This window comes from Salvia splendens, chromosome 6 (assembly GCF_004379255.2).
Source record: "Salvia splendens isolate huo1 chromosome 6, SspV2, whole genome shotgun sequence".
NCBI classification, from domain to species: Eukaryota; Viridiplantae; Streptophyta; class Magnoliopsida; order Lamiales; family Lamiaceae; genus Salvia; species Salvia splendens.
The window spans coordinates 18,521,163-18,547,730 of NC_056037.1; the positions used below are offsets into that span (position 1 = coordinate 18,521,163).

The 26,568-nt window shown below is 41.3% G+C and overlaps 1 protein-coding gene across 1 annotated transcript; it reads left to right on the plus strand.

The window, feature by feature from the left end:
* The first annotated feature begins 3,131 nt into the window (after positions 1-3,131).
* Positions 3,132-14,548, plus strand: LOC121808917 (polyubiquitin-like). The gene is made up of 3 exons (XM_042209476.1): positions 3,132-3,393; positions 14,293-14,379; positions 14,463-14,548. Exons 1-3 carry the CDS (start codon positions 3,132-3,134, stop codon positions 14,546-14,548), a joined length of 435 nt encoding a protein of 144 aa, XP_042065410.1.
* The last annotated feature ends 12,020 nt before the right edge of the window (positions 14,549-26,568 follow it).

A 26,568-nucleotide genomic window follows, 5' to 3' on the forward strand; every position in this document is an offset into this window, starting at 1 on the left:
GCCAAAATTCCTTTGAAGCCTTGGCCATGTCATCTACCTCAGAAATAGGAGAAAAGAATAAAAATTGGATTTTTGATTGTGGTGCAACTGACACAATGTCTTTTGATATGTCTGATTTTGAAAGTATTTCCAAGTCAAATAAAACCCATGTTCAAACTGCGAGTGGAGATCTGGCACCTGTTCAGGGGGCGGGAACCATCACTATCTCCCAAACCCTTCGACTCTCGAATTGCCTATTTGTTCTGTCACTATCTCACAAATTATTGTCAGTTAGTCATGCGACTAAAGAATTGAACTGCAAGTTACTAATACAGCCTCGTTTCTGTTTACTACAGGATACCCAAACAGGGACGACAGTTGGGCGTGGCACTAAATGACACGGACTGTACTATGTGGATGAGGTGGCCCATCAGAGTACTGCGTTGCTGTCTCACGGACTGACTGATAAGTAGGCTTGGCTTTGGCATCGCCGGTTAGGGCACCCATCTATAGGATATTTCCGTCTACTTTTTCCTAAGTTGAATTCTTCTTTTACCTTTAATTGTGAAACATGTTTTTTGGCCAAAAGCCATAGACATTCGTTTAAGTTAAATAATACTAGAGTGAAAACTCTCTTTTCATTAATTCATTCGGATGTGTGGGGTCCTGCACCTGTTACTGGGGGATTGGGCTTTCGCTATTTTTTGTTGTTTGTTGATGATTATACACGCATGACTTGGGTTTATTTCTTAAAAACAAAATCTGAAGTTTTTGACAAGTTCACCCAATTCTATACCTTCGTACAAACTCAATACAAACACAATATCCAAATCCTTCGATCCGATAATGGGGGGGAGTTTGTCAATTCTAAAATGCAGTCTTTCTTTACTGAAAAGGGATTAGTCCACCAAACCACCTGTCCACATACTCCTGAACAGAATGGTGTAGCAGAAAGGAAAAACCGATATATTCTAGAAGTCACACGAGCCTTCCTAATCGAATCCCGAATCCCAAAATCTTTTTGGCCAGAAGCCGTAGCCACTGCTGTCTACCTTCTAAACTGTCTCACTACCAAAATCATGGACTTCAAAACACCTTTGGACATCCTATCTGCCCAAGCCACTATCCCATCATCTCTTCATCTAGAACCTAGGATATTTGGGTGCTCCGTCTTTGTCCATATTCCCAAACACGAGTGGTCTAAATTTTCCCCTTGTGCTGTTAAATGTGTTTTCCTAGGGTATGGCCGGAATCAAAAGGGCTACAGATGCTATGATCCTAAAACAAGAACCATGTATACCACCATGAACTGCGACTTTGTTGAGGGAGAATACTTCTATAGCCAACCTAGCGGTCAGGGGGAGAGTCGACCAGAAATTCTGGAAAATGACTCACTAGGCTGGCTACCGACACCAATACCCGAACCTACACCTACACCCGTACCCGAACCTACACCTACACCAATACCCGAGCCTACACCAAACCAGGAAGAGAATCACAACAGTCAGGGGGAGGGAAACTTGATGAGTCCAAGTCAACCTGTTCTAAACGTCGGTCCACCAGAGACAGTTAGCGGTAACGCCGGGCCGTCAAGTTCCAATGTGCAGGACGAGGAGTTCGGCGACACCTCGCTATCTACCCCGGTCAGGGATCCTGAGGTAAATAGTCTTAACTCTGGAAATATTACTCCTGTGGACGAAACTAATAGTGACAGGGAGAATGAGTAAATTGAGGAACAAGCAGACATGGGTAATGAGTTACCGCTAAGGAGTACAAGAGGCGTTCCTCCTCGGCGATACTCTCCAGACTGGAAAGGACGAAAGTCCCAATATTCTGTAACTAATCTTGTGCATGGACATCTCACAGAAATGGCTAGAGCTTTTGAAGCTGCCCTCTATGAGGATGAGATTCCTCAATCCTTTGAGGAGGCGATGAAACACAAACATTGGAGGGAGGCAATGAAGAAAGAGATAGATGCCTTAATAAAGAATGGAACATGGGAGAAGTGTACTCTACCAAAGGGAAAGAAGCCAGTAGGATGTCGATGGGTCTTCACAATCGAAAGACGAGCAGATGGTTCAATAGAGAGGTATAAAGCACGACTGGTGGCTAAGGGATACACTCAGGTCTATGAAGTGGATTATGCAGAGACGTTCTCTCCGGTAGCCAAGATAAATACAGTTAGAACACTGCTGTCTATAGCTGCATCTAGAGATTGGCCTTTACATCAGCTGGATGTCACTAACGCCTTTTTACATGGAGAGTTGGAAGAAAATAAGGAAGTCTACATGGAAGCCCCTCCAGGTTTTCTTAGAGAATTCGGAGACGGACAGATGTGCAGATTAAGGAAAACCTTGTATGGACTAAAACAGTCTCCCCGGATATGGTTTGGGAGATTCTGCCAGGCAATGTTCAAGCATGAGTATGAACAAAGCCACTCTGACCACACATTGTTCATTAAGAAGAAGGACGGCAAGGTGACATGTCTGATCATCTATGTGGACGACATGATTATCACAGGAGACGATGAAGAGGAAATCAAGAATCTGAAGGAGAATCTATCTAAGGAGTTCGAGATGAAAGAGTTGGGGGCACTGAAATATTTCCTTGGAATCGAAGTCTTGAGATCGAAGAAGGGAATCTTCCTGAGACAGAAGAAGTACGTACTGGATTTACTAGCAGAGACTGGTTTACTAGATTGCAAGCCCTCAGATATTCCTATGGTACCCAACCATGGATTGAAGATAGAAGAAGGAGCAAAGCTAGTAGATCGGGAGAAGTATCAACGATTGGTGGGAAAGTTGATCTATCTCTCACATACTCGACCAGATATTACCTATGCAGTTGGTATAGTCAGTCAGTTTATGCACAAACCGCAAGAAGACCATATGGAGGCTGCCTTGAAGATTGTAAGATATCTGAAGGGGACTGTAGGATACGGAGTACTCCTAGAAAAATGAGGAGATCTGGAGGTTCATGGATACACTGACGCTGATTGGGCAAGCAATCCAGTTGACAGGAAATCTACGGGAGGATACTTCACGTTCGTAGGGGGAAACCTGGTCACTTGGAGAAGCAAGAAACAAAAGGTCGTTGCCTTATCTAGTGCGGAAGGAGAGTTCCGAGGAATCAGGAGTGGTTTAACGGAGATTATGTGGTTGCGGAGGTTACTTACGGAGATAGGATTTCCTCCAACACAGAAGAGTCAGTTATTCTGCGACAACAAGGTGGCGATCAGTATTTCAGAAAATCCAGTGCAACATGACACGACTAAGCATGTGGAAGTAGATCGACATTTCATTAAGGAGAACCTAGAAAAAGGAGTCATAGAATTTCCATTTGTGAGGTCAGAGGATCAGTTGGCAGACATCTTAACCAAAGCTGTTAATTCTAAAATGTTCAAAGAAGTTTTTGGCAAGTTGAGCATCGGAGATGCCGCGGCTCAACTTGAGGGGGAGTGTCAAACCCTAGAAGACACAATTCAAGGAAAGAATCAAGGAAAGAAATAAATCTATTTTAGGAGAATACCAATTAGTGATTATACCTAGAATAGATTGATATGTTTCCAAATATACTTGTATTTCTCTCCTATAAAAAGAGATCATTGTATACAATGTAAAACACACAGAAATACAGAAATAAGAGAATCATAAACTTTGTTCTCTGCAATTCACCATGCCTAGCCTTTTATCCCTTATCCCTCTCGGTTACCATCTTCAAGAATAACTCTACAGAGGGATTCTGCACTTTTTTCGTCGACGACGACGACCAAATGGTACCGTTTGTTTCGTTCAGAAGCAGTAAAATTCCTGACTCCGTGACTGTTAATGAGCTGGATTTTGTTGGTAGCGGAGATTCTCTGTTGGCGACCCAGACGTACGTGTTGGGTTTAATGTTGTGGTAAGATATGCCGAGATATCGATTTGTGGAGCTGCCGAGGCTGAAGAATCCGAGTGCGAACATGCCGCCGGATGAAACGAGTGTTTCTCCATCTCTCAAGCTAAAAGAATGAGTTGCAGCAGAAATTGTATGGATTATGAGAGATGAGATGAGTAAAGAGATGAATTTATCACGATGCACAATCATGCTTGGCTGCTTGCTATTGTTTTTTTTTACTTGTCTCTGTTTTTATTCATTTCTCTTATTCTGAATGATAGTCTCTGTAGATAGTCATATGATGTTATTGGAAGGACCACTTATTAATCACCAAGTAACATTACAATAATTGACTTATTAATCACCAAGTAACATTACAATAATTGATTGGGTCCGTAGATGCAGTATAGTATGACAATGGATAAAATGATATTTTATTTGTAAAAATCAAACTGATATTTTATTATTCATATACAATTGAAGTATAGCAAAAAAAACAGAAAAATAAGATGCTAGTTAATAAGAGCATCCACTACGCTGTCCCCCCACCGTCCCTTAACCGTCCCTTAAACTACTATTTGAGTGCCACACTGTACTTTATTCCTCCATCCCTTAACTAAGGGACGGAACCTGCAACGCTCCGTCCCTTAACCGTCCCTTATTCTGTTCCTTAAATTACTATTCATTCAATTTCATTTTTTATTTTTTTTTCCAACCCAATTCAATTAAAACAAACACACTTTATTAAAAAAACACACAACATAAAAAAACACACAACATAATTTAAAATACAAATCTGGAGGAAAAAAAACTACTCCGCAGACGAATCATCCTCCGAAGGCGGTCGAGGTGGAGGGGGTGTCGGAAGGCTAAGTCGTGCTGCCATATGCACAACTCCGTTCCACCTGGCCGCGTATTGGGAGGGCGAGTAGCGGGAAACGTCTGCCATTGTGGCGTTCATGTACACCGCCATAAGTGTGTCCGAGCCTCCCTGCGAGCCCGATCCCGTGGCCGCCTGGCTTGATTCGCCTCGCCCCTTCCTCGCTCTAGTCGCTTTCGCCGCCTTCGTCCCTTGCGGCCGACGGCGCCCACCTCCAGATCCTCTTGCATCGCCGACCGTACCCGCAAACTCCTGCGATTCAACCTCATGTGGGCTGATGCCCTTAGCGGTGTCACCACCAGACGAGTATTGGCCACTCTCCGTATGCTTGGTGCGCTTCGAGTTTGAGCCCGAGCCGGAGCGGAAACCGCCGGCCCACCGTTCCTCGTCCTTTACGGCCTGCCAAACATCAATAAATCTGAATTGTTGACGGGTATCCTAGTAGTAGGCGCGCAAAGCGGACGTCAAAATGTCGGTTGCCGTGGAGCCGCTTTGGTAGCGCGCCGTTTCGGCCGAGTAGATGCCGCATAATTTTTTGACCTGTCGGTCAACTCGGTCAAAGTAAGAGCGGAGCATTTTATATTTGCGCTTGCGGGAGCCTTTCGGCTTTATCTGGTGGTAGACCTCGCAGACCTTTTCCCAGAAACACTTCCGGGGTTGTTGATTCCCGACGATGGGATCGTACGAGACGGTGATCCAGGCTTTGTACACCGCCAGCGTTTCGAGGTTGCTGTAAGGATGTCGGCCTAGATCCTCTTCCTCTTCCTCCACCTCGTCCTCGCCCGCTTGGGGTTGTACACGGCCTCGGCCACCTCCACCGCCTCAGCCACCTCCACCGCCTCGCCCACCTCCCGGCATGGGATCAACGGGAAAATCCTCCCGGATCTGGGATAATCCCTGCGAATACCGCGGGGCGGAGGGACGGGCATATGCATCAATGTCAAAATTGGGTGGTTGGTACCCACCCGGCGTCGCCGAACCCTGGGTCCCCGGCGTTGACGAACCGGAACCTCCCAGTGTGTTGATCATGGTCTCCCAATCGCCGAAGGCGTTGAGATCCCACCCCCTGTAACCGCCGTAGTTGCCGTCGCCGGACATCTTGAGTTGTTATATAAAAATTTGAGAGAAAATTGAGATGATAGGAAGAATAGATGTGTAGTTGTGTATGAAATGAGGATGAGTTTAGGAGTATTTATAGAGTAAAAACATTGATTAAAAAATAAAAAAAAACGGTATTATTACCGTTAGAACTTTTTTTCCATTTATTTTTATTTTTTTAAAATTCTAATTTTGTAAAAAAAATATTTATTGCGTCAGCACGTGACGACGCCCACTCGCTGGCCGGCGAGTGGGCGTCACGCACGACGCCGGGTCGCGCCACGTTGCCTAGGCGCGTGGCGAGACGGCCCGTCGCTTGTCTCGGCGACAGGGACGCAGGACGGGGCGCGGGACGGGACGGGACGGCCAGCTGCAACGCGTCGCGCGACAGACCCGTCGCTCCGGGACGGGTCGCGGGACGCCGACGCGACGCGTAGTGGATGCTCTAAGAGCCATATATTTGAACATATAAAAGTGGAAAACAAAAGTTTTGTAGGCACTTACCATCTGCGCTGTTGGAGAACCACGTCTATTTTTATATATACTCCCTTCGTGTTCCACGAAAAATGACCCTTCTTTGGGCTATATAAGTTTTTATTTAACTTTATTTTATATGTTAAGTGTAGAGAATAAAATAAGAGAGAGAAAAATAAAATAAAAATAAAAGTATTTTTATTTTACTATTAAATCATCTTGGTTGGAAACTTGGGACAAATAAAAAATGGACCATATTCGATCGGACGAAGAGAGTACTACTCATCACAATTACTGGGAGATGAGTGACATTTTTATAATTAGTTTTAAAACTCTCTTTATATATTAATATTACTAGGAGATTGAGTGACATTTTTATAAGAGTGAACTATCCTAATAGTCTCTGCTCTTGTCGAAAAATACATAAATGATCCCTAAAAAATATTTATAGCCTTTGTGGTCCCTAAAAATCACATTTTTAGTACCTGTCGGTCTTTTATACCCCTTTACATTTGAAAAATCCCGAAAAATCGGCGTGCCTACGCTGACGCCGCCATTGGAGATGCTCTTATACCCCTTTACATTTGAAAAATCCCCTAAATGCCATGGAGGGCATTTTTGGTATTTGGAAATCGCATTTTTGGTACATCTTCATTCTTGCATTTTTTTGGACATATATAAAAGCGCATTTTTACAACATAAAATATTTTCTTTTGATTTATAATTCACTATTTTTTTTAATAATTACTTGAATAACATATAGATTGAGCTTTAAAATAAAAAAAGTTACTTTAGTTTACTTTAATATTTTTATTAAAAATATTTGCAAGAGTTCGCTTTAATTTACGGTAGATATAATTCACTTAAATTTTAATTATTATACTTTAAAAATATTTTCTTACTATAAAAATATTTTAATTAACGTAATTAAAATGTTTATTTTTCACTTAAGTATAGTAACATTAAAATATTTAAGTAACAATTTTTAAGTAAAAAATTTAGTATAGTTCATTAAAATATTTTTTCTTCTCAAATTAAAAAATATATAATTAAATTTTTTAAATGAAAATATGTCACAAGCAAAACTATAGATAAATATAAATTACGATAAATATTTTATCTTCTATATTAATATAGATAAATATAAATTACGATATATTCACCATTGAAGTCTTTAAAACTAAGATTTTATGTATATAATACCTGGCAAGTAGAAACTTATATGAATAAATCTGTCTTGAATTAATATTTTTTTAGTAAATTAAGTTAGTTAAACTAAACTAAGAGTAGGGTCCAAATTATAAATGATGTGCAAGATTATTATTTATTGAAAACTTTTCATATTTGTACTTGGGTCTAATTTTTGAGATGATCTTAAATGATAAAATTTGTCTATTTTTTGAGGGATGGAGGGAGTATTATCTATTTGCAATTTGAGGAAGTAATTGAACTATTCGTAAATTCAATGTGTGAGAATAATATAACTTTGGTGGTAACACACGTAATTATCCAATAGAGCTAAGATTAAATTGTAGCTTGATTTAGTTAGTAATTAGCTGCGACAGTGTATTGTGTGTGAAGTATGCTATTTTATGTGTAATACGTGTGTGTGATTTGTACTATTGAGTATTGTCTTTGTGTGTTGAGAAAGAGAACTAATACTTTTTTGTTAGTCTATTTTTATATTTGATAATATTTTAATTATTTTTTTCATTCGTATCATATTTTATCAGTTTCGTGTTAAAACTCACGTCGTCTCCAAAATCTTTATTTTTATAGGTATCATATTTTATCAGTTTCGTGTTAAAACTCACGTCGTCTCCAAAATCTTTATTTGTATAGGACGAAATGAGTATTAAATTGACCCTTCACCTCAAAACATCGAGCTAAGCACTCATTAAATTAAGTCATAATTTAATCTTAGCTAAAACAAATGTTAACTTATGCCATTATTGAAATTAATATTGATTTATCACCTCAATGCAAAATTACGAGTAATACTGTTTGTATTTTTATTAATTATTTATTGTATTTAAGATATCCATTGTCAGTTAATTAATTACACATGTTATTGGGTCAACTTAACTGATTTTATTTTATCAAGACATTTTTATTTCTTGACAATTATTTGGGATATTACTCATATTAGTCCCAAAAACCAAGAAATATAGCATATTTTTTGTATTTTCAACGAATTTTGAAATTGATCTAAATTTCAAACTCTGCATTCTGTGTTATTTTCGAACCTGACCCAAATACAATGTTTCATGCGAAAGCTTATTTTGTATGGGAAAATTGTTAAATATTTATGACATTTCGGATAAACTTTAAAATTCGTGGCAAGTACTATAATAAAAAGTCATGTAAAAAGTCACGTTGATTTCATTGTACCGAGTAGGATAAAAACCATATACATTGGTCGGATATGGTGATTGATAACACAAAAAATGTAAATTTTGTGAATTTTATACCAATTTTAATGTTCGTGGAAAGTAATATAATTAGGCTAAAATCGTGATTTTATGAATCAATATCTCTTATTTATTACTCCATCCGTCCGCCAATAAATGTATCATTTCACTTTGACTATATTTGGTAAGTGGACTCCACATTCCACTAACTCATTCCGCTCCCATTTTATTATAAAATCAATATATGAAAGTAGGTCTCACATTTCACTAACTTTTCTACCCACTTTACTATATAAAGTCAAACAATTTCTTAAAACATGCGCCAGTCAAATATGAGACATTTAATCACGGACAGAGGGAGTATATTGAAATAAATTCCAACTGAACACAATTTAAATGTAATAATAATAATGCTAGCACATGTAGTAGTAATTGCAACCAAGGCAACGATAAAGGTACATATATAATCGAACATTTTTTAAGATTTTATATTAAAAATCAATTTATAAATATTAATTGATTTAAAATAAATTACATAATAATCATGTTGCAATAATTTAATTTTTTTAAAATTTTAACTTAAATATTTGCATATTTAAGGAAAAAAATAATTTTTTACTAAATATTGTATAATTAATTCGAATCAAGCTCGAAATCATGTTACAATTTGGCATAAATTTTTTATATCATTCCTTTTTTATTGCTACATAATATAACTAATAACAAAATTAATTTTTAATTAAATTCAATTAAATCTAAAAATTAAGTATATCATGTAAATGTTCAATTTATGTACATTTATCTTTATTCTTACAACTATTACTCAAGATTTCAGTATTTCATTGGGTTATACAAAACTTTCACCTATTGACAAGTTGAAATAGTAAAAAATTAATATATTATGTTCAATATTATATGCATAATTTAAAAATACTTCATTGTCTCGTAAAAATATGACATTTTGGATGACACGATAATTAATACATAATTTGTAAAGAAAGAGAGAGATAGAAAGAATAAATAATTATAGTATTGTCAGTAGAGAATGAGACTCGTCTTATTAAAGAGAAAGAAATTACAAAAATAGAAGAGAATATTTTTGTGAGATATTCCAAAATGAACAATATCTGTATTTTTATAGAACCAATAGAGTAATCATTTTTGTGATCTCGTCTATTAATAATTATCATAAGGGCACCCACAGTGGGGCGGACGATAGGCCGCTCGATGCCTCGGGCGTGCCATCGTCCGCCACTGTGGGTGCACGGACGATGGACGATGCATCGTCCTCGCCCGACAGATAGTCCGCGGAGGAAGCGCGGACGATATGGCATCGTCCGCCCACTGTGGGCGACGCGGACGATGGCGCGGACGATGCAACGCGTTTTTGTTTTTTTTTGAATTTTGTCTATTTATTAAACCTCGTTTCTCATTCTATTTTTCATACGAACATTTCTCGCATCTCTCATTTATCTCATCTCTCACATTTCTCCATCTCTCACAAACCAAAATGAACCACGACGACAACCGGAGTTCCTCGGAGGGCGGTAGTCCGACCTTGACTCAAGCCTTAAATGCAGTCGTTCAGGACGCAATGGCGGAATGCTTAGCCGAAATGCAGCGCGAGGAGGCGGAGGCGGCGGCGGAGCAGATCCCCAGGCCTATTCGACGTCGGACGTTTGTCCTCCGCGAACACGCCGCAGCTCACGAACGTCTAGTTGCAGACTATTTGCCGAGTAACCACGGTGGGGCCCGACTGATTTCCACCACCGGTTTAGAATGCCTCGTTACCTTTTTCTCAGCATTGTCCAGACGTTGGAGTCACGTGATGAATACTTCCAGTATCAGAAAGATGGCATCGGCAAACCCGGACTTACGCCGTTGCAGAAGTGCACGGTTGCACTCCGTCAGTTGGCCTACGGCACCAAGGCGGACATGTTCGACGAGTACCTCCACGTCGGAGAGACAACAAGCTGCAAGTGCCTGAAGAGATTTTGTAGGGGAGTTGTGGAGGCTTACAGCGACACATATTTGTGAAAGCCGACTGCTGTAGATTGCCAGGGCCTTATGAAGATGCACGAGACTACGCACGGATTTCCTGGGATGCTAGGGAGCATCGACTGTATGCACTGAGAGTGGAAGAATTGTCCGACGGCGTGGAGAGGCCAATTTACTAGTGGATACAAGGGCAGCCACCCGACGATGATCCTCGAAGCTGTCGCTGACCATCGGCTCTGGATCTGGCATGCGTACTTCGGTGTAGCCGGTTCGAACAACGCCCTCAACTCATCTACCCTCTTCACCGAGCAATGCAATGGCAACGGCCCGGCCATCGAGTTCACTGCCAACAGGCGCCAATACCACATGGGGTACTACTTGGCCGATGACATATACCCAAGGTGGCATGTTTTCCTGAAAACGATCAGCTGCTCAATCGGTGAGAAGAGAGTTTTATTTGCGCAAAAGCAAGAGGCGGCACGGAAGGATGTGGAGCGGGCATTTGGTGTGCTCCGATCACGGTGGGCAATAGTGAAAGGGCCGACGCGTCTCTGGTTCAAGGAAGTTCTCGCCGATGTCATGTATGCGTGCATTATCTTGCACAACATGATAGTCGAACATGAAGGTGGGAGCATCACCGATTGGACGGATGATGAAGGTGCATCTAGCTCATCCAGCACGCCGACCGCGCCCCCCGCTCAAGGATTACCGACGGGCTTCAGTGAGGTTCTATCTAGACATGCCTCAATGCGCAACCAATAAGATCATGCTCAGCTCATGAATGACATGATTGAAGAAGTGTGGGACCGTAATCGTCGTCGTTGAGTTTGCGTATTTTTTTTAATTTGTATTGTAATGTATTAATTTTATAAATGAAATGAAGGTTTTTTCCAATTTTTGTATTTATTTAAATATTCAAATAAAAGAAAATACTTAGGGTGCTCCACTGCAGGTGAAAGGATAGGAGGATAAAATGCGGCATAAGATGGGCTTGCGCGCATTAAAATACCTATCCCAATGTAGTCCTTTCACCACATCAGTATCATTCGTTATTTTGAAATTAAGAGGCTTTAAGTTTGAAACTATCTGTCACTAATCATTCCTTGTGTTTATTACTCAAAAGATATGTCATTTCATTTTATTCTCATTTTAATCAATACCATCATTTCTTGTGTTTATTAATCAAAAGATATGTCGTTTTATTTTAATTTAGTCAGTACATTTATTTCATTAGGCCATCCACAACGTTGTTCCTATACCGTTCCTAAATCGTTCCTTAAACTACTATTTGCGGGCCCACTGTACTTTTTTACTCCATTCCTTAACTAAGGAACGAAACCTGCAACCCTCCGTTTCTTACCGGTTCCTTAAATTACTATTCATTCAATTTCATTTTTTATTTTTATTTCCAACTCAATTCAATTAAAAAAACACACTTTAATAAAAAACAAACACACTTTATTAAAAAACACACAACATTAAAACAAAGTTACAACTTAAACTTAAAAAAAAATAAAAAGCACACAATTAAAATCCTAAAAAAATAAAATTACACAATTTTAATAATTTCATCCGCCAAAGTTTGCCCAAATGTGCTCAATTAGATCCTGTTGGAGTTGGGTGTGGGCGCTAGAGTCGCGTGTCCTTGCACGAATAGATAACCGTTCTTGTATAGACGGATGCGCTCCACTTCGAGGCGGACTACTTGCGGTTGAGCTTCCGGGGGATTCGGGGTCGAACCAATTTCCCGCCTCGGGTCCTTCGTCTTGGACAATCATGTTGTGCAAGATTATGCACGTATACATGATGTCGACCATGTTCTCCATGAACCACGTACGAGCCGGGCTTTGATGATGTTGAAGCGCGCTTGGAGAACCCCGAACGCCCTCTCCACATCCTTGCGAGCAGCCTCCTGCTTCTGCGCAAAAAGAGCCTGATTTGGGTTCGCAGACCCACTGCACGTCTTCACGAAGGTAGGCCACTTCGGGTAGATGCCATCGGCGAGATAGTACCCCATTTTATAAAGCCGGTTGTTGGCGACGAAGTTGATGGCCGGCGCTTTACCATCAAAAACTTCGGTCAAGAGGTCGGACTGGTGGAGCACGTTTACGTCGTTGTTCGACCCGGGGACCCCGAAGTACGCGTGCCAGATCTAAAGGCGGTAGTCAGCAACGACCTCGAGTATAACGGTTGGGTGGGTGCCTTTGTGGCCGCTCGTGTAGGACCCCTTCCATGCCACCGGGCAATTCTTCCATTGCCAGTGCAAGCAATCGACCCTGCCGAGCATCCTGGGGAATCCGTGCACTGTTTGGTGAAGGTCGAGCAGGAACTGACAATCGGTCGTGCTTGGCCTCCGGAGAAATTCGTCGGTGAAGGCTGCCCGGACGCCTTTGCAGAATTTGAGCAAACACATTCGCCCAGTGTTGTCTCCGATGTGGAGGTATTCGTCGAACATGTCGGTCGTTTGTCCAGTCGCAAGCTGGCGGATTGCTGCAGTACATTTCTGCAGCGTCGTGTGGCTGGGACGGCCGACCGCGTCGAACCCTTCCTAGAAGAACTTTTCCCGGGCTGCCAAAGTATTGACGATGTGGAGAAATAACGGTTTCCCCATGCGGAAACGGCGACGGAAGTACGTATCTCCCCAAACCGGGTTATCGCAGAAGTAGTCGCGTACTAACCTTGCGGCGGCTTCCTCCCGGTTACGATGGATGTACGTACGGGAGCGTCGTTGGGGCGGCGCGGCTTCTTCCGCCTCCCGTCGTCGATCTTCTTCAAGTGATTGTTCCAATATTTGACGCATTTGTTCAAAAGGATCCATTAATTTGATTAAATTTGGGAGAAGAAAAACAGAGTTGATTTGAGATGAAAATTGGGGTGGAAATAGAGAGGATTTGAGAGGAATAGATGTGTGTTTGTGAGTGAAATGAATATGAAATAGAAGTATTTATAGAGTAAATAAATTATAAAAAAAATAAAAAAAAGTACAAAACGGATACCATTGCCAAAATATATATATATATATATATATATATATATATAGGGTAGTGTTAATCTCCTTTTCCTCTCTTAGATTTAAGTTCCTTCTTAATTTGGGTCGTTGGATTTGGTGGATGGAGGGACCAGATGAAATCCCATTTTTTACTCCCGTGTTGCATTATATGGTGGATTTTGTGCATTATAAGGGTAAACTAGTAAAATAACTAAATTGAAAACGCCCAAAACAGAATGAGCGAATTTTCAGCGGAAATTTGACACAACCTTCCATCTACTCACACTCTCTCCTACTCCAAACGTCTATCCCTCTCTCCACGTCTCTGCAATTCGTCTTCCCATTTTCTACCACCCTTCAAGCCCTAGCCGCCACCGTTTTTTGTCGGGTATCTCTAGAAAGTGATCGTTTTTGTCGGTTCCATTCTCCAACTCTCACTCCGGTAGCGCGCGAACAAATTGTTGAAGGCGTCGACAAGGTAGGGTTGCAAAAGGTTTATATGGTGTTCGATGTTAATTTGAAGAAAATGGGGTGTGAAGAATTGTTGATGGTAAATTGATGTGATTTACGTTTGAAATTATGTATAGGAATCCCACCGGATCAGAAGCGATTGATTTTCGCCGGAAAGCAGCGTGAAGATGGCCTAACAATTGCTGATTACAACATACAGAAAGGTAATTCTCTCTCTCCATTTCTAGATTTAGTTATGTTGTTACACTCTGTATTCTGATTAGCGGAGTGATGAATAATTCTGTAGAGCCGACTCTGCATTTGGTATTGAGGCTTAGGGGAGGTATCATTGAGCCTTCGCTTATGGCATTGGCTAGGATCTACATCAAGTAGTCTTCATTTGCGCATTCGTCGACAATTTTTGTAAATGGGTGGATGGGTGAATGTAAAATTCTTGTGTGCATTATTTGATTGTTTGGGTACATTATTAATTAATGATTACACATTATTTATCATGTATTATCCATTATTTGACTGCTTATGTACATGGGTGATTGGGTGAATGCAATATTCATGTACGCATTATTTGATTGAATATGTGCATTATTTATCTAGTAGTATACATTATTCATCTTGTATTAGGCATTATTTGACTGCTTGTGCACATGGGTGATTGGATGAATGCAATATTAATGTGCGCATTATTGGATTGAATCTGTCCATTATTTATGTAGTAGAATACATTATTTATCAATTATTAGGCATTATTTGACTGCTTGCTGAGGGACGTGGGTGAATGGGTGAATGCAATATTCCTATGTGCATTATTTGATTGAAACTGTACATTATATAGCTAGTAGTTTACATTATTTATCAAGTAATTGGCATTATGTGACTGCTTGTGTACATAGGTGCATGAGTGAAAACCAGAATTCCCAAATCTGCTTGTATAATATTCCTTTGTGCATATCTGATTGAATTTGTACATTATTTAACTAATAGTATACATTATGTATCAAATATTATGCATTATTTGACTGCTTGTGTACATATGTGAATGAGTGAAAGTTATATTCCTTTGTGCATTATTTGATTGCTTCTGTACACTATTTATCGAGTATTATACATTATTTACCAAGTATTATGCATTAATTGACTGCTTGTGTACATGTGTGAACTGTGCCTTATATAATGACAATGCGACACAATATTGATAGCTTCCCATTTAAATAATGTTCTGATGTTGTATGTTGGACAGCAGCGAAGCAGCTGAGATTCAGGAGCAATGAAGTGAAAAAAGTCCCAGATAAATACTGTGAAAGCAGATGGATGTAGATGAATCTTTACATTATTAAACTAGTAGTATACATTTTGTATCAAATATTATGCATTATTTGACCGCTGTGTACATAGGTGAATGGGTGAAAGTCATATTTCTTTGTGCATTATTTCATTGCTTCTGTACACTATTTATCAAGTATTACACATTATTTACCGAGTATTATGCATTAATTGACTGTGTGTGTACATTGGTACAACCACCACTGTTTAAAATCACCAAAAAAAACGTCTCAGCCAACATTTACATTATATATCATAAATAGTCCATTACAGAAACTAAAATAACCATTATAGAGTAATATATGAACATTATATGTATCAGTAAAAACTACTTCCCTACCCGAGACGATATATAAACCCTAGATGAATGACTGAAACACGTGGACTTTGGCGGCGGTTTTGTAACTTAATACATACTACACCCTAGCCTCAAAGATTGCTAAACCCTTGGGGAATACATGAAACGTGCTCAGCAAACATTTACATTACAGATCATAAATCGTCCATAACTGAAAATAAAAAAACCATTACAGAGTAATATATGTACATTATGTGTATAGGTAAAAACTACTCTCTAGCCGAGATGATATCTGAACCCTAGATGAATAAGTGAAACTCGGGCATTCAATTGGTCATCCTCGTTCGACTTCTTCTTGCCTTCCCTATTGCATACAACATAATACGAGGTTGTAACGTCGCCTATCTCTAGGGATTGGAATTTCTGACCGTTGTATATTATTAAGCTATTTCTATGCATTATTTATCCTGTTTTATGCATCATTAGACTGCTGTTGTACATGAGTTTAAGAATGAATGCACTCTTTGTATGTTCATTACTTGAGTGATTCTGTACATTATTCGGCTATTTGAATGCATTATTTATCTTGTTTTATGCATCACGTGGTTGTTGTCGTACATACTATACCCTAACCCCTAGGCTTGTTAAACCCTTAGGGAAAACAAGAACCGTGCGCCAAACATCAAAACACGGCACAACTTAAATTAAACGGGTCAGGATAAATGTTCATTACATATCACAAATAATGCATTACATAAACTAAAACTACGCATTACACTACATAATATGTACATTATGTATATCTGTTTTAAAATATACCTACGCGTTATGCATGTGCAACCCCAAACGAATTACTCCAACTCGTGTATTTGGACAACTTTTTTTAGACTTAGAACATACTACACCCTAGCCCCTAGGCTTGTCAAACCCTTAGGGAAAACAAGAAACGTGCGCCAAACAACGACACACGACACAACTTAAATTAAACGGGGCAGGATAAATGTTCATTACATATCACAAATAATGCATTATAGAATCTAAACTACGCATTATACTATACAAAATATACATTTTGTGCAACCCAAGACGAATTACCGCAGCTCGTGTATTTGGACAACGTTTTTTAGACTTAGAACGTACTACACCCTAGCCCCTAGGCTTGTTAAACCCTTGGGGAAAACAAGAAACGTGCGCCAAACATCGAAACACGACACAACTTAAATTAAACGCGTCAGTATAATCGCTTCATTACATATCACAAATAATGCATTACAGAAACTAAACTACGCATTATACTATACAATATGTACATTATGTGTACGTTTTGCGCGGCTTCGTCCCTGTCGAACTACACGAAGCCATAGCCCTTCGAGTTCTCGTTGTGATCGACTGCGATCTTGCAAGAGAGCACAGTTCCGAAGGCAGAGAAGGTCTCGAAGAACGCCTTTGTGTCGATTGCTTGATCCAGATTCTTGATGAAGAGATTAGCATATCCACTTTTCCGGAGGCTAGGATCTCTGTGAGAGAACATGATCCGGATTGGCTTTCCATTGACATGAGTGAAATTCAAAGCATCTTTTGCATTAGAACCTGCACATTATCACAATTTTAAGCCATCAAGCATAAAACATTTCACTCAGGAATTGTATCTATCATCACTTATAAGCTGCTAAATGAGAATCATAATTCATGAGGAAATACGAATTGGAAAATTGTACACACACAATTCATTCAGATTGGGGATCTAAATAATCAAATCACGCCATCATCACTATTAATTCAATGATATTCCAACAAAAAAATATGTGGCGTAATGAATTAGAGATGCATGCTAATGAAAAAACAGAATGAATCACGATCACCGTCGATCAAAGAATTGAAATTGACGTAGGCATATCCGAGCGACGATCGACGCGTCACATCTCTGCAAATCCTGACGGAGGCGACGAGCGCAACGTGGCTGAACAGATCGTAGAGCTTGCTCTCCGTGGAAAATCTGTATTTTTTCGATTTAGATTCGATAAAGCTATTAAACACCAATTATGAGCCGTGTGGCCGAATGTTGATAAAACGCGGTTTGAAGCAGAAAGTATTAAACGAAATCTGAATGAATTTTGATGAAAAACTGCAATAATCCTCCACGGAGGAAATCATGGAGCATTCCATAACCAACTACAATAGATATTCTCTATTATGCCCTTCTCACGTTAAAAACTCATGAAATCTGATAATTCCAATTAAAAATGTAGTCCATTGGATCAGCCTAAATCAACGCATGAGATTAAGAAGGAGATTGGATTAATAAGGGGAAAAGGATTTGAATACAATCCTATATATATATATATATATATATATATTAATTAAATTCGTATTTTTTTTAAAAAAATGAATTATTGCGTCACGTGACGAAACCCACTCGCGGAGCAGCGAGTGGGCGTCACGCGTCGAATGGGAGGCCGCCACGTTGCCTCGGCGCGTGGCAGAACGTGTCGTGCCGCGGGCCGCGGCAACGACACCCGGCACAGCATGGGCACGGTTTGACGACGACACGGCGGCTGCAACGCGTGCCGCCGTGGAACCGTTCCTCCGGAACGGCCTAGGCACCTCAACGACACAGCGTTGCAGGTGCTCTTACACACGCATTCCATTCCGAAGTCATGTCACTCATGTCTAGTGTTTCTAATCAAAAGAGTATGTCATTTCATTTTTATTTTATTTTAATCAACACTTTCATTTCATTACACGCATTTATTTCCAAATTTTCAGTTGATCTTGATAGATCTGACTGCGTTTGTTTGACTAAGGCCATTAGCAATGGGGCGCCCTAAGGCGCGCCCTATGGTGCGCCACGTCATCAGTTTTATCCTCCTATCCCCACCTACAATGTGGCGCCCTAAGGCGTCCTATGCATTTTCATTTTATTTAAATATTTAAATAACTACAAAAATTGGGAAAAAAATTCATTTCATTTATAGAAATTAATAAAATACAATACGAATTAAAAAAAATACGCAAACTCAGCGACGGCGGTTACGGGCCCACACTTCTTCAATCATGTCGTTCATGAGCTGAACATGGTCATGTTGGTTGCGCATTGAGGCCTGTCTAGCTAGAACCTCATTGAAGCCCGACGGTAATCCTCTAGCGGGGGGCTCGGTCACCGTGCTGGACGAGCTAGATGCACCGTCATCATCGTTCCAGTCGGTGATGCTCCCACCCTCATGCTCGATTATCATGTTGTGCATGATTATGCACGCATACATGACATCGGCGATGACTTCCTTGAAACAGAGACAAGCCGGCCCTTTCACAATTTCCCACCGTGCTTGGAGCACACCAAATGCCCGCTCGACATCCTTACGCACCAACTCTTGCTTTTGCGCAAATAAACCCTCTTCTCACCAATTGGGCAGCCGATCGTCTTCACAAAAGCAGGCCACCGTGGGTATATGCCATCGGCCAAGTAGTACCCCATGTGGTATTGGCGCCTGTTCACAGTGAACTCGATGGCCGGGCTGTTGCCATTGTATTGCTCGGTATAAAGGGTGGATGAGTTGAAGACGTTAATGTCGTTGTTCGACCCGGCTACGCCGAAGTAAGCATGCCAGATCCAGAGCCGATGGTCATCGACGGCTTCGAGGATCATCATCGGGTGGCTGCCCTTGTATGCACTAGTGAATTGGCCTCTCCACGCCGTCGGACAACTCTTCCACTGCCAGTGCATACAATCGATGCTCCCTAGCATCCCAGGAAAGCCGTGCGCCGTCTCGTGCATCTTTATCATGCCCTGGCAATCAGCGGCAGTCGGCTTGCGCAAATATGTGTCGTCGTAGGCCTCCACTCCTCCCCTACAAAATCTCTTCAGGCACTCTCGGCCTGTTGTCTCCCAGACGTGGAGGTACTTGTCGAAAATATCTGCCGTGGTGCCGTAGGCCAACTGACGGAGTGCAGCCGTGCACTTTTGCAACGGTGTAAGGCCGGGTTTGCCGACGCCGTCTTCCCGATACGTTAAGTATTCATCACGTGATGACAACGTCCGGACAATGCTGAGAAAAAGGTAACGTGGCATTCTAAACCGACGGCGGAAAACAGTCTGTCCCCACCGTGGTTGATCAGCAAAATAGTCTGCAACCAGACGTTCGTGAGCTGCCGCGTGGTCGCGTCGGACAGACCTCCGACGTCGAATAGGCCTGTGGATCTGCTCCGCCGCCGCCGCAGCCTCCTCACGCTGCATTTGGGCTAAGCATTCCGCCATGGCCTCTTCAACGGCTCCATCTAAGGCTTCCGAGGTTGCCGAGGTCGAACTACCCGACTCCGAGGAGCTAGAACTAGTGGCGTCATCGTCGTGGTTCATTTTGGCATTTGAGAGAGGTAGAAATGTGAGAGACGAGCGAAATGAGAGAGGTGAGATATTCGTATGAACAAGTGAATGAGAAACGAGGTTTAAATAGCCATAAAAAACGCGTGGCATCGTCCGCGACCATTGTCCGCCGATCCCGCAATGGGGCGCCCTACGTCACGGACGATGGCCTATCGTCCGCGCAATCGTCTGCTGAGCCCACAATGGCGCGGACGACAGACCATCGTCCGCGACGTAGGGCGCGGACGATGGCGGGCACCCACAATGTGGGCATCGTCCGCGCCCGAGGACGATGGACGCCATCGGACGCCCCATTGCGGGAGCCCTAAGAGCATCCACAGCGGTGTCCTTGCCGACGGACGTGCTCTTGCCGTCGGCAAGGACAAGCCGTGTCTGCCGCTGTGCTCTTGCCGACGGCAGGGCGCTGCTCTATGCATAGAGCACGTCCGTGCCAACGGCAAGAGCATGAGGCGTCGACGTGGCATGCTCTGATTGGCCCGTTGGTTTATCATTTTTTATTATTATTTTTTTAAAAAATCGAAAAAATTTGAATAATTCAGATTTGATAAAAAAAAATATTTTCCCACTTCCTAATAAAATATATCCATTTTTTCCGCACTTTTAATTTATTTTTTCATTATTTTACCCCAAAATTCATACTTTCATCTATAAATACTCTCATTTCAAACACAAAAAATGACACTATACCAAACAACTCTCTCAATCTCAATTTTTACGATTTTAATTATGTAATTTTTAATTTTTAGGATTTTAATTATGTAATTTTTTAATTTTTTTATAATTTGTAATATTATTCCGGGTAATTTTGATGCATTTTAATATTGCGGAAATATTTTTATTTAAATTGAATAATAGAATGGTGGGACCCTTGAGCTTGTCCTTGCGGAAGAGCACGGATGTGGGTGTTTTGCTCTTGCCTAAGAGTAGGGAGTAAAAGTGGGTCCGGGCCCACATCCGTGCTCATTGGCAAGAGCACGGATGTGGATGCTCTAATTATTAAATGGTTTTAGTTTAAATCTTTTAGATATAATTAGCGCATCAATATATTTAAACATTGATACTTATAGAATTTCTATAAATTTACATTTTTTTAAATGGCCTTCTACAAACTGTCTGCTATATTGTAGATTTAAAGTGTTCAACAAATCGGTGCGATATTTGTTACAAATTGAAGTGAGGCAATGCATTTAATGGGGGTGTAAATGTAGTTGAGAAGTAGGTGATTGATGATCATATTTATTAGTAACTCTTTCAAAAGGAATAGAACATGTGTATCAGTACAAATATAAGGCCATCCGCAATGGGCGGACGATGGCACGCCCGATGGCGCGCATCGTCCGCGCCATCGATCGTCCGCGCCCATTGCGGATACGGACGATAGGTCGCGGACGATCGTCGCGGCCGATACTAAGGGCGCGGAGGATGGCGCGCCCGATGCCCATCGTCCGCGCCATCGTCCGCCCCATTGTGGCGTACACGGACGATGGCTGCGGACGATAGGCATCGGGCGCGCCATCGTCCTCCCCATTGTGGCGTACACGGACGATAGGTCGCGGACGATGGCACGCGGTTTGGTTGTTTTATAAATAGAGTTCATTCGTTTTACATTTCATTTCACAATTTCACTTTCGAAACTTACATTTACATAATTACTACGAAATGGCTTCAAGTCCAAATAGTCCTATGTTTAACGGTGTAACTTCTTTTTTTATTAATGTGTCCCCGTTTTTTACACAATTGCACCGACTTAGTTTTTTTTTTTGTAAGTTGAACGGTGTAACTTCTTTTTTTATTAATGTGTCCCCGTTTGTTATTTCGACCTTTTTATTTACTCGTTATTAATTGTTAGTTGAAAACATTTAAATCAATTAAACAAATAAATAAAATGATGATGTGGCGCGCCATAGGGCGCGCCTTAGGGCGCGCCTTAGGGCGCCCCACTGCAGGTGGGGAGGTAGGAGGATAAAACTGCTGACGTGGCGCGCCATAGGGCGCGCCTTAGGGCGCGCCTTAGGGCGCCCCATTGCTAATGCCCTAATCACTTCCGAGTTCCATCATCATGTGTAGCCCAAATCTATTTCAATCACGTCAGATTTTTCACAACACAAAACTGTTACAGTAAGTCTCTTCACCACCCTTCAAAAACTCAACAATTTTTACATATACATAGCCCACAACTCCACGTTTCATCAGATTCAATCAACTTCAAGCAAAACCGAGAAGTAGAGAAAACGAAATTTGAGAGAGGAAGGGGCAATGAGGAAGAGATTGGCGCTGACCGAGATGGCGCGGGCCTGGACGGTGACGAAGATGGATGGTGTTGAGCAAGTTTAAGGAAAGTATGCCTTGTATGTCTTGTTTGTTATTCTGAATGTGTCGCGTCTTTATACATGACATCATTTGGTCTTGAACGCTTCAGCTAAACAATATTTCTTTTCATTTCGTGTATTATTGAGATAATACTCATTTTGAGTTGTTGATTGTCAAAATGATATTATGATTTTATTCGAGCTATTCCCTTTTATTTCGAGCTATGGTCGAGTTGTGCCATTTTTTCCCTTTCTTCTCTGCTTCTTTAACCCTCCTCTACTCGCGATCAATCATGTTTTCTATTATTAGAAAATGCGGTCGTGACAAAATGGTATCAGAGCAATTTTTATTTCCAGATGGATGGTGTTGAGCAAGTTTAAGGAAAGTATGTCTTGTATGTCTTGTTTGTTATTCTGAATGTGTCGCGTCTTTATACATGACATCATTTGGTCTTGAACGCTTCAGCTAAACAATATTTCTTTTCATTTCGTGTACTATTGAGATAATACTCATTTTGAGTTGTTGATTGTCAAAATGATATTCTGATTTTATTCGAGCTATTCCATTTTATTTCGAGCTATGGTCGAGTTGTGCCATTTTTTCCCTTTCTTCTCTGCTTCTTTAACCCTCCTCTACTCGCGATCAATCATGTTTTCTATTATTAGAAAATGCGGTCGTGACAAAGTGGTATCAGAGCAATTTTTATTTCCGTTCTGGACCCGAGAGTATTTTTCATTCATAGTCTAGACTCGTTTCGCTAGACTAAAAAGTTGTATATTGAAGTCTCAACATCCCGACTCGCCACACTCAACAGAAGAGGTAATTTATTTTTATGAGAAACTTTTCTTTTTATAAGAAAGTAAGATGAGAAAGAAAGATGAGCAAGAAATATGAGGAAGTTTTGAGGAGGATGATGAAGTGTTTTACATTAAAGATAAAAGTTGATTGATTGCTTTGAGAATGTTAAAATTTTAGGAAAGTGTGAGAGTTTGAAGTAAAATGCTATAGTGACATTATCTTGAGGTATGAATGACGTTAAATGTGATAGATTTTCTGTTACTTTATTATTTATAAATTCCATCTTTCTAAACCTATTAAAACTACCATTTTTTTATAAATTATAAAGTAAGAGAAAAAATATAATTGAAAAAATATTAAAGCCTCTACCCACTATAAGTGAGACATTTTATTTTGCAGCAAAAACGATATTATGATTGGACAAAGTGTAGTAGATAACGGGCCTTAGAGCATCCACAATGGCGCCTAGCCGAGCCCCGGCGCTAGGCGGTGCGCTCGACGAACCATTGTAAAACCGCCTAGCGGTTTTCTGAAAAAAAAATCGCCTAGCGCTAGGCGATATAGGCGCTCGGCGATGCGCTGGGCCATCCGCTCGGTGCCACTGCAGGGTCCGGATCGCCGAGCGCATCGCCCAACGGTTTTTTTTTAATTAATTTTCGAAACACTATATATACGCGCTTTGCACGTCATGTTCATTCGCACCACTTGTTTGAACGAGTTTTCTTTCTATCTTAATTTTTGTACAAGAGCAACAACGCGAAATGGAGAACAACAACGAAGGTACTCCAGTGACGAGCGGGTCTCAAACTCCCCCGGTACCTGTGGGAGGTGGATGGGGTCCGATGCCAGGGTACTACAACATGTACCCGTGGCAGGGGATGATGCCCGGGATGGCAGCTGGGGGAGTATGCCGGAGTGGCAGGGGGTACCGGGGATGCAACCCGGTATGCAGATGATGCCGGGGAGGGTGCCCGGGATGCAGATGATGCCGGGGAGGGGGGACGGCGATGCAGCCCCCGATAGGAGGGGTACCGGCGACGCAGGGGACGCCGGGGGAGGAAAACGTCTATCGCCCTAGTTTTGATTTTTTGACTGCTTCTTCGCACACATCGACCCCAACGGAGGCGCAGTTCACGCAATTTGAGACTTTTTCCTTAGAGGAGTTGGGGCTTGATATTCTCGGAGTTCCGGATACTCCCGTTCAAATGGGGGGAGTAGTGCGGGGTTGTCGCGCCCCAAAGAAGAAAGGCAAGGGGAAGAGGGTCGGCGAGTCGTCGCAGCCGGGTGAGGAGGACTGCTCGGTATGGAGGAGGTGGACGGATGCGGAGAACGTTGCGCTGTCCAAGGCGTGGGTGAGTGTTTGCGATGATCCCTCACTTCGAACAATCAGAGGATCGTCAACTTGTGGGCTAAAATAGCAGCAGCCTACGAGACATTTTTCCCGGAGGGGAGGCCACGCACCGGGGAGGATTGCCGGAAGGCTGTTACGGTTTTGTATACTAGAAATCACCTTTCGAGTGATTGGATACTGTAAAACTCTAATTGTTATTTTCCAATAAATGCAACAGATTATTTTTTATCATAATGTTGTTATGTTTTACATTTAATGGTTGTTTATTGCATATTTAAATGTATAAGCAAACGTAACAAAGTCTAAGTCTTTGTTTTAGTAGACCGGTTGTGGGCGTCGTCCAATTTAAGGTAACACGGTCAGTTCTAAACAAAGAAAAAAAATAAGAATTTCACAACCTAGATAGGCCTAGACTACCTATCGCGAAAGGTTGCAATGTCAGTCCGATTATTTCTAAGCCTTATTGAAATAAGATGACGTTGGTGTGGTATAGCACTGAATGGATCTAACAGCAAGACGAGTCTTTATGCTATCTACTGAAAGACGAGGTCTTGATAATTAATTTCTTAATCAATGTACGTTAGCATTGAGCATACGATATTGAGTATCTACTACTTTGACTTACCAAAGGTGCGAGTTTTTCGTCACCCAACAATCCAGGTATATTGGGTAGTGGCGATCATTATCTAGCGGTGCTAGGATTGCTATTGCGTTGAATCGTGCGTGAGGAGAGTCTCGTTTGATAACATCCACAAGAGGAGCTCGAAACAAAGTTTTATCATTCGGAACCTAGCTAGTTGGAGTTTAATTACTCTATGAATAATAAATAAGAGTTTCTTGCTAAGTCCACTCTTGGAGATTAAAATATATTAATTAATTAAGTCCATAGCAGACAATAATTAATTAATGAATGTTTCTATCTTAAGCGCGGGAAATAAATTAAATGCAATTAAAAGAAACCGGGAATACTTGTAATTTTGGATTTGGAAGACAATGCAATATTACTTCTGTAGTGGCTGCTTGTAATATTCCAATATAAGCTTATATTAAATTGTGGGTTCAATTTAATTAGTAAAAAGCTAATTGGGTGAGGCCTGTTCAAATTCTTCCTTAGATCTCTGACTGGGTCCAATATGTGACTTAATATAAATAGGAGAATAAAAGAGACAGAAAATACAATTATTATTGTTGAGAATTTTCGTCCCCCTCAGAGAAAGAGAGAGTTCGAAATTTTGACGTTGGTGAGATTTGCCCACACAAATATCAGCGTATAGTCCGGGACACCAGTCAGAAGGTCCGAGGTCGAGTACTGAAGATCTTCACGTGGAGAAGACGCAAGCCATCATCGATTCTTGATTGAATCAACAAGGTAAATTGGCTAATTCCGTAGTAAGCATGTTTTAGGGATTTTATATGCTAAAGCATGTTTTAATTCAAGTTATGAGCATGATACATGTGATATTTACGCGAATAGAATTTGTCTAAATAATCTGCTAAATAGATCAAATTTATGTGATCGGTAAAGTCCTGCACGCTTCCGCTGCCAACCCCTTCAAAGGCGTGGGACCGAATCAGGGCTGCGGTCTCCTAATTTTCGGGCTTGTACACCAACGCCATCCGCATGCAGAGCAGTGGCCAAACGGAGGATGACTGCAGGAGGATAGCGGAGAAAGCCTTCCCCCAACCCGGGTTGTATAAGGATTTCACCTACTGGAACTGCTTTTTGGTACTGAACGAATCCGAGAAGTTTCGAGCAGGTGTCGACGCTGGCTGGCCGAAGAAGCAACGACTGAACTACACCGGTGATTACAGCGGCAGCAGCGGTGGTTCCCACGACCTCCCCGAGACGGCCCAGGTGATCCCCACCCCTCGTTCGTTCGCTCGCCGACCTTGCCCGGCTGGGCAAAAGCGGGTGCAACGGGAGGCTAGGGGGT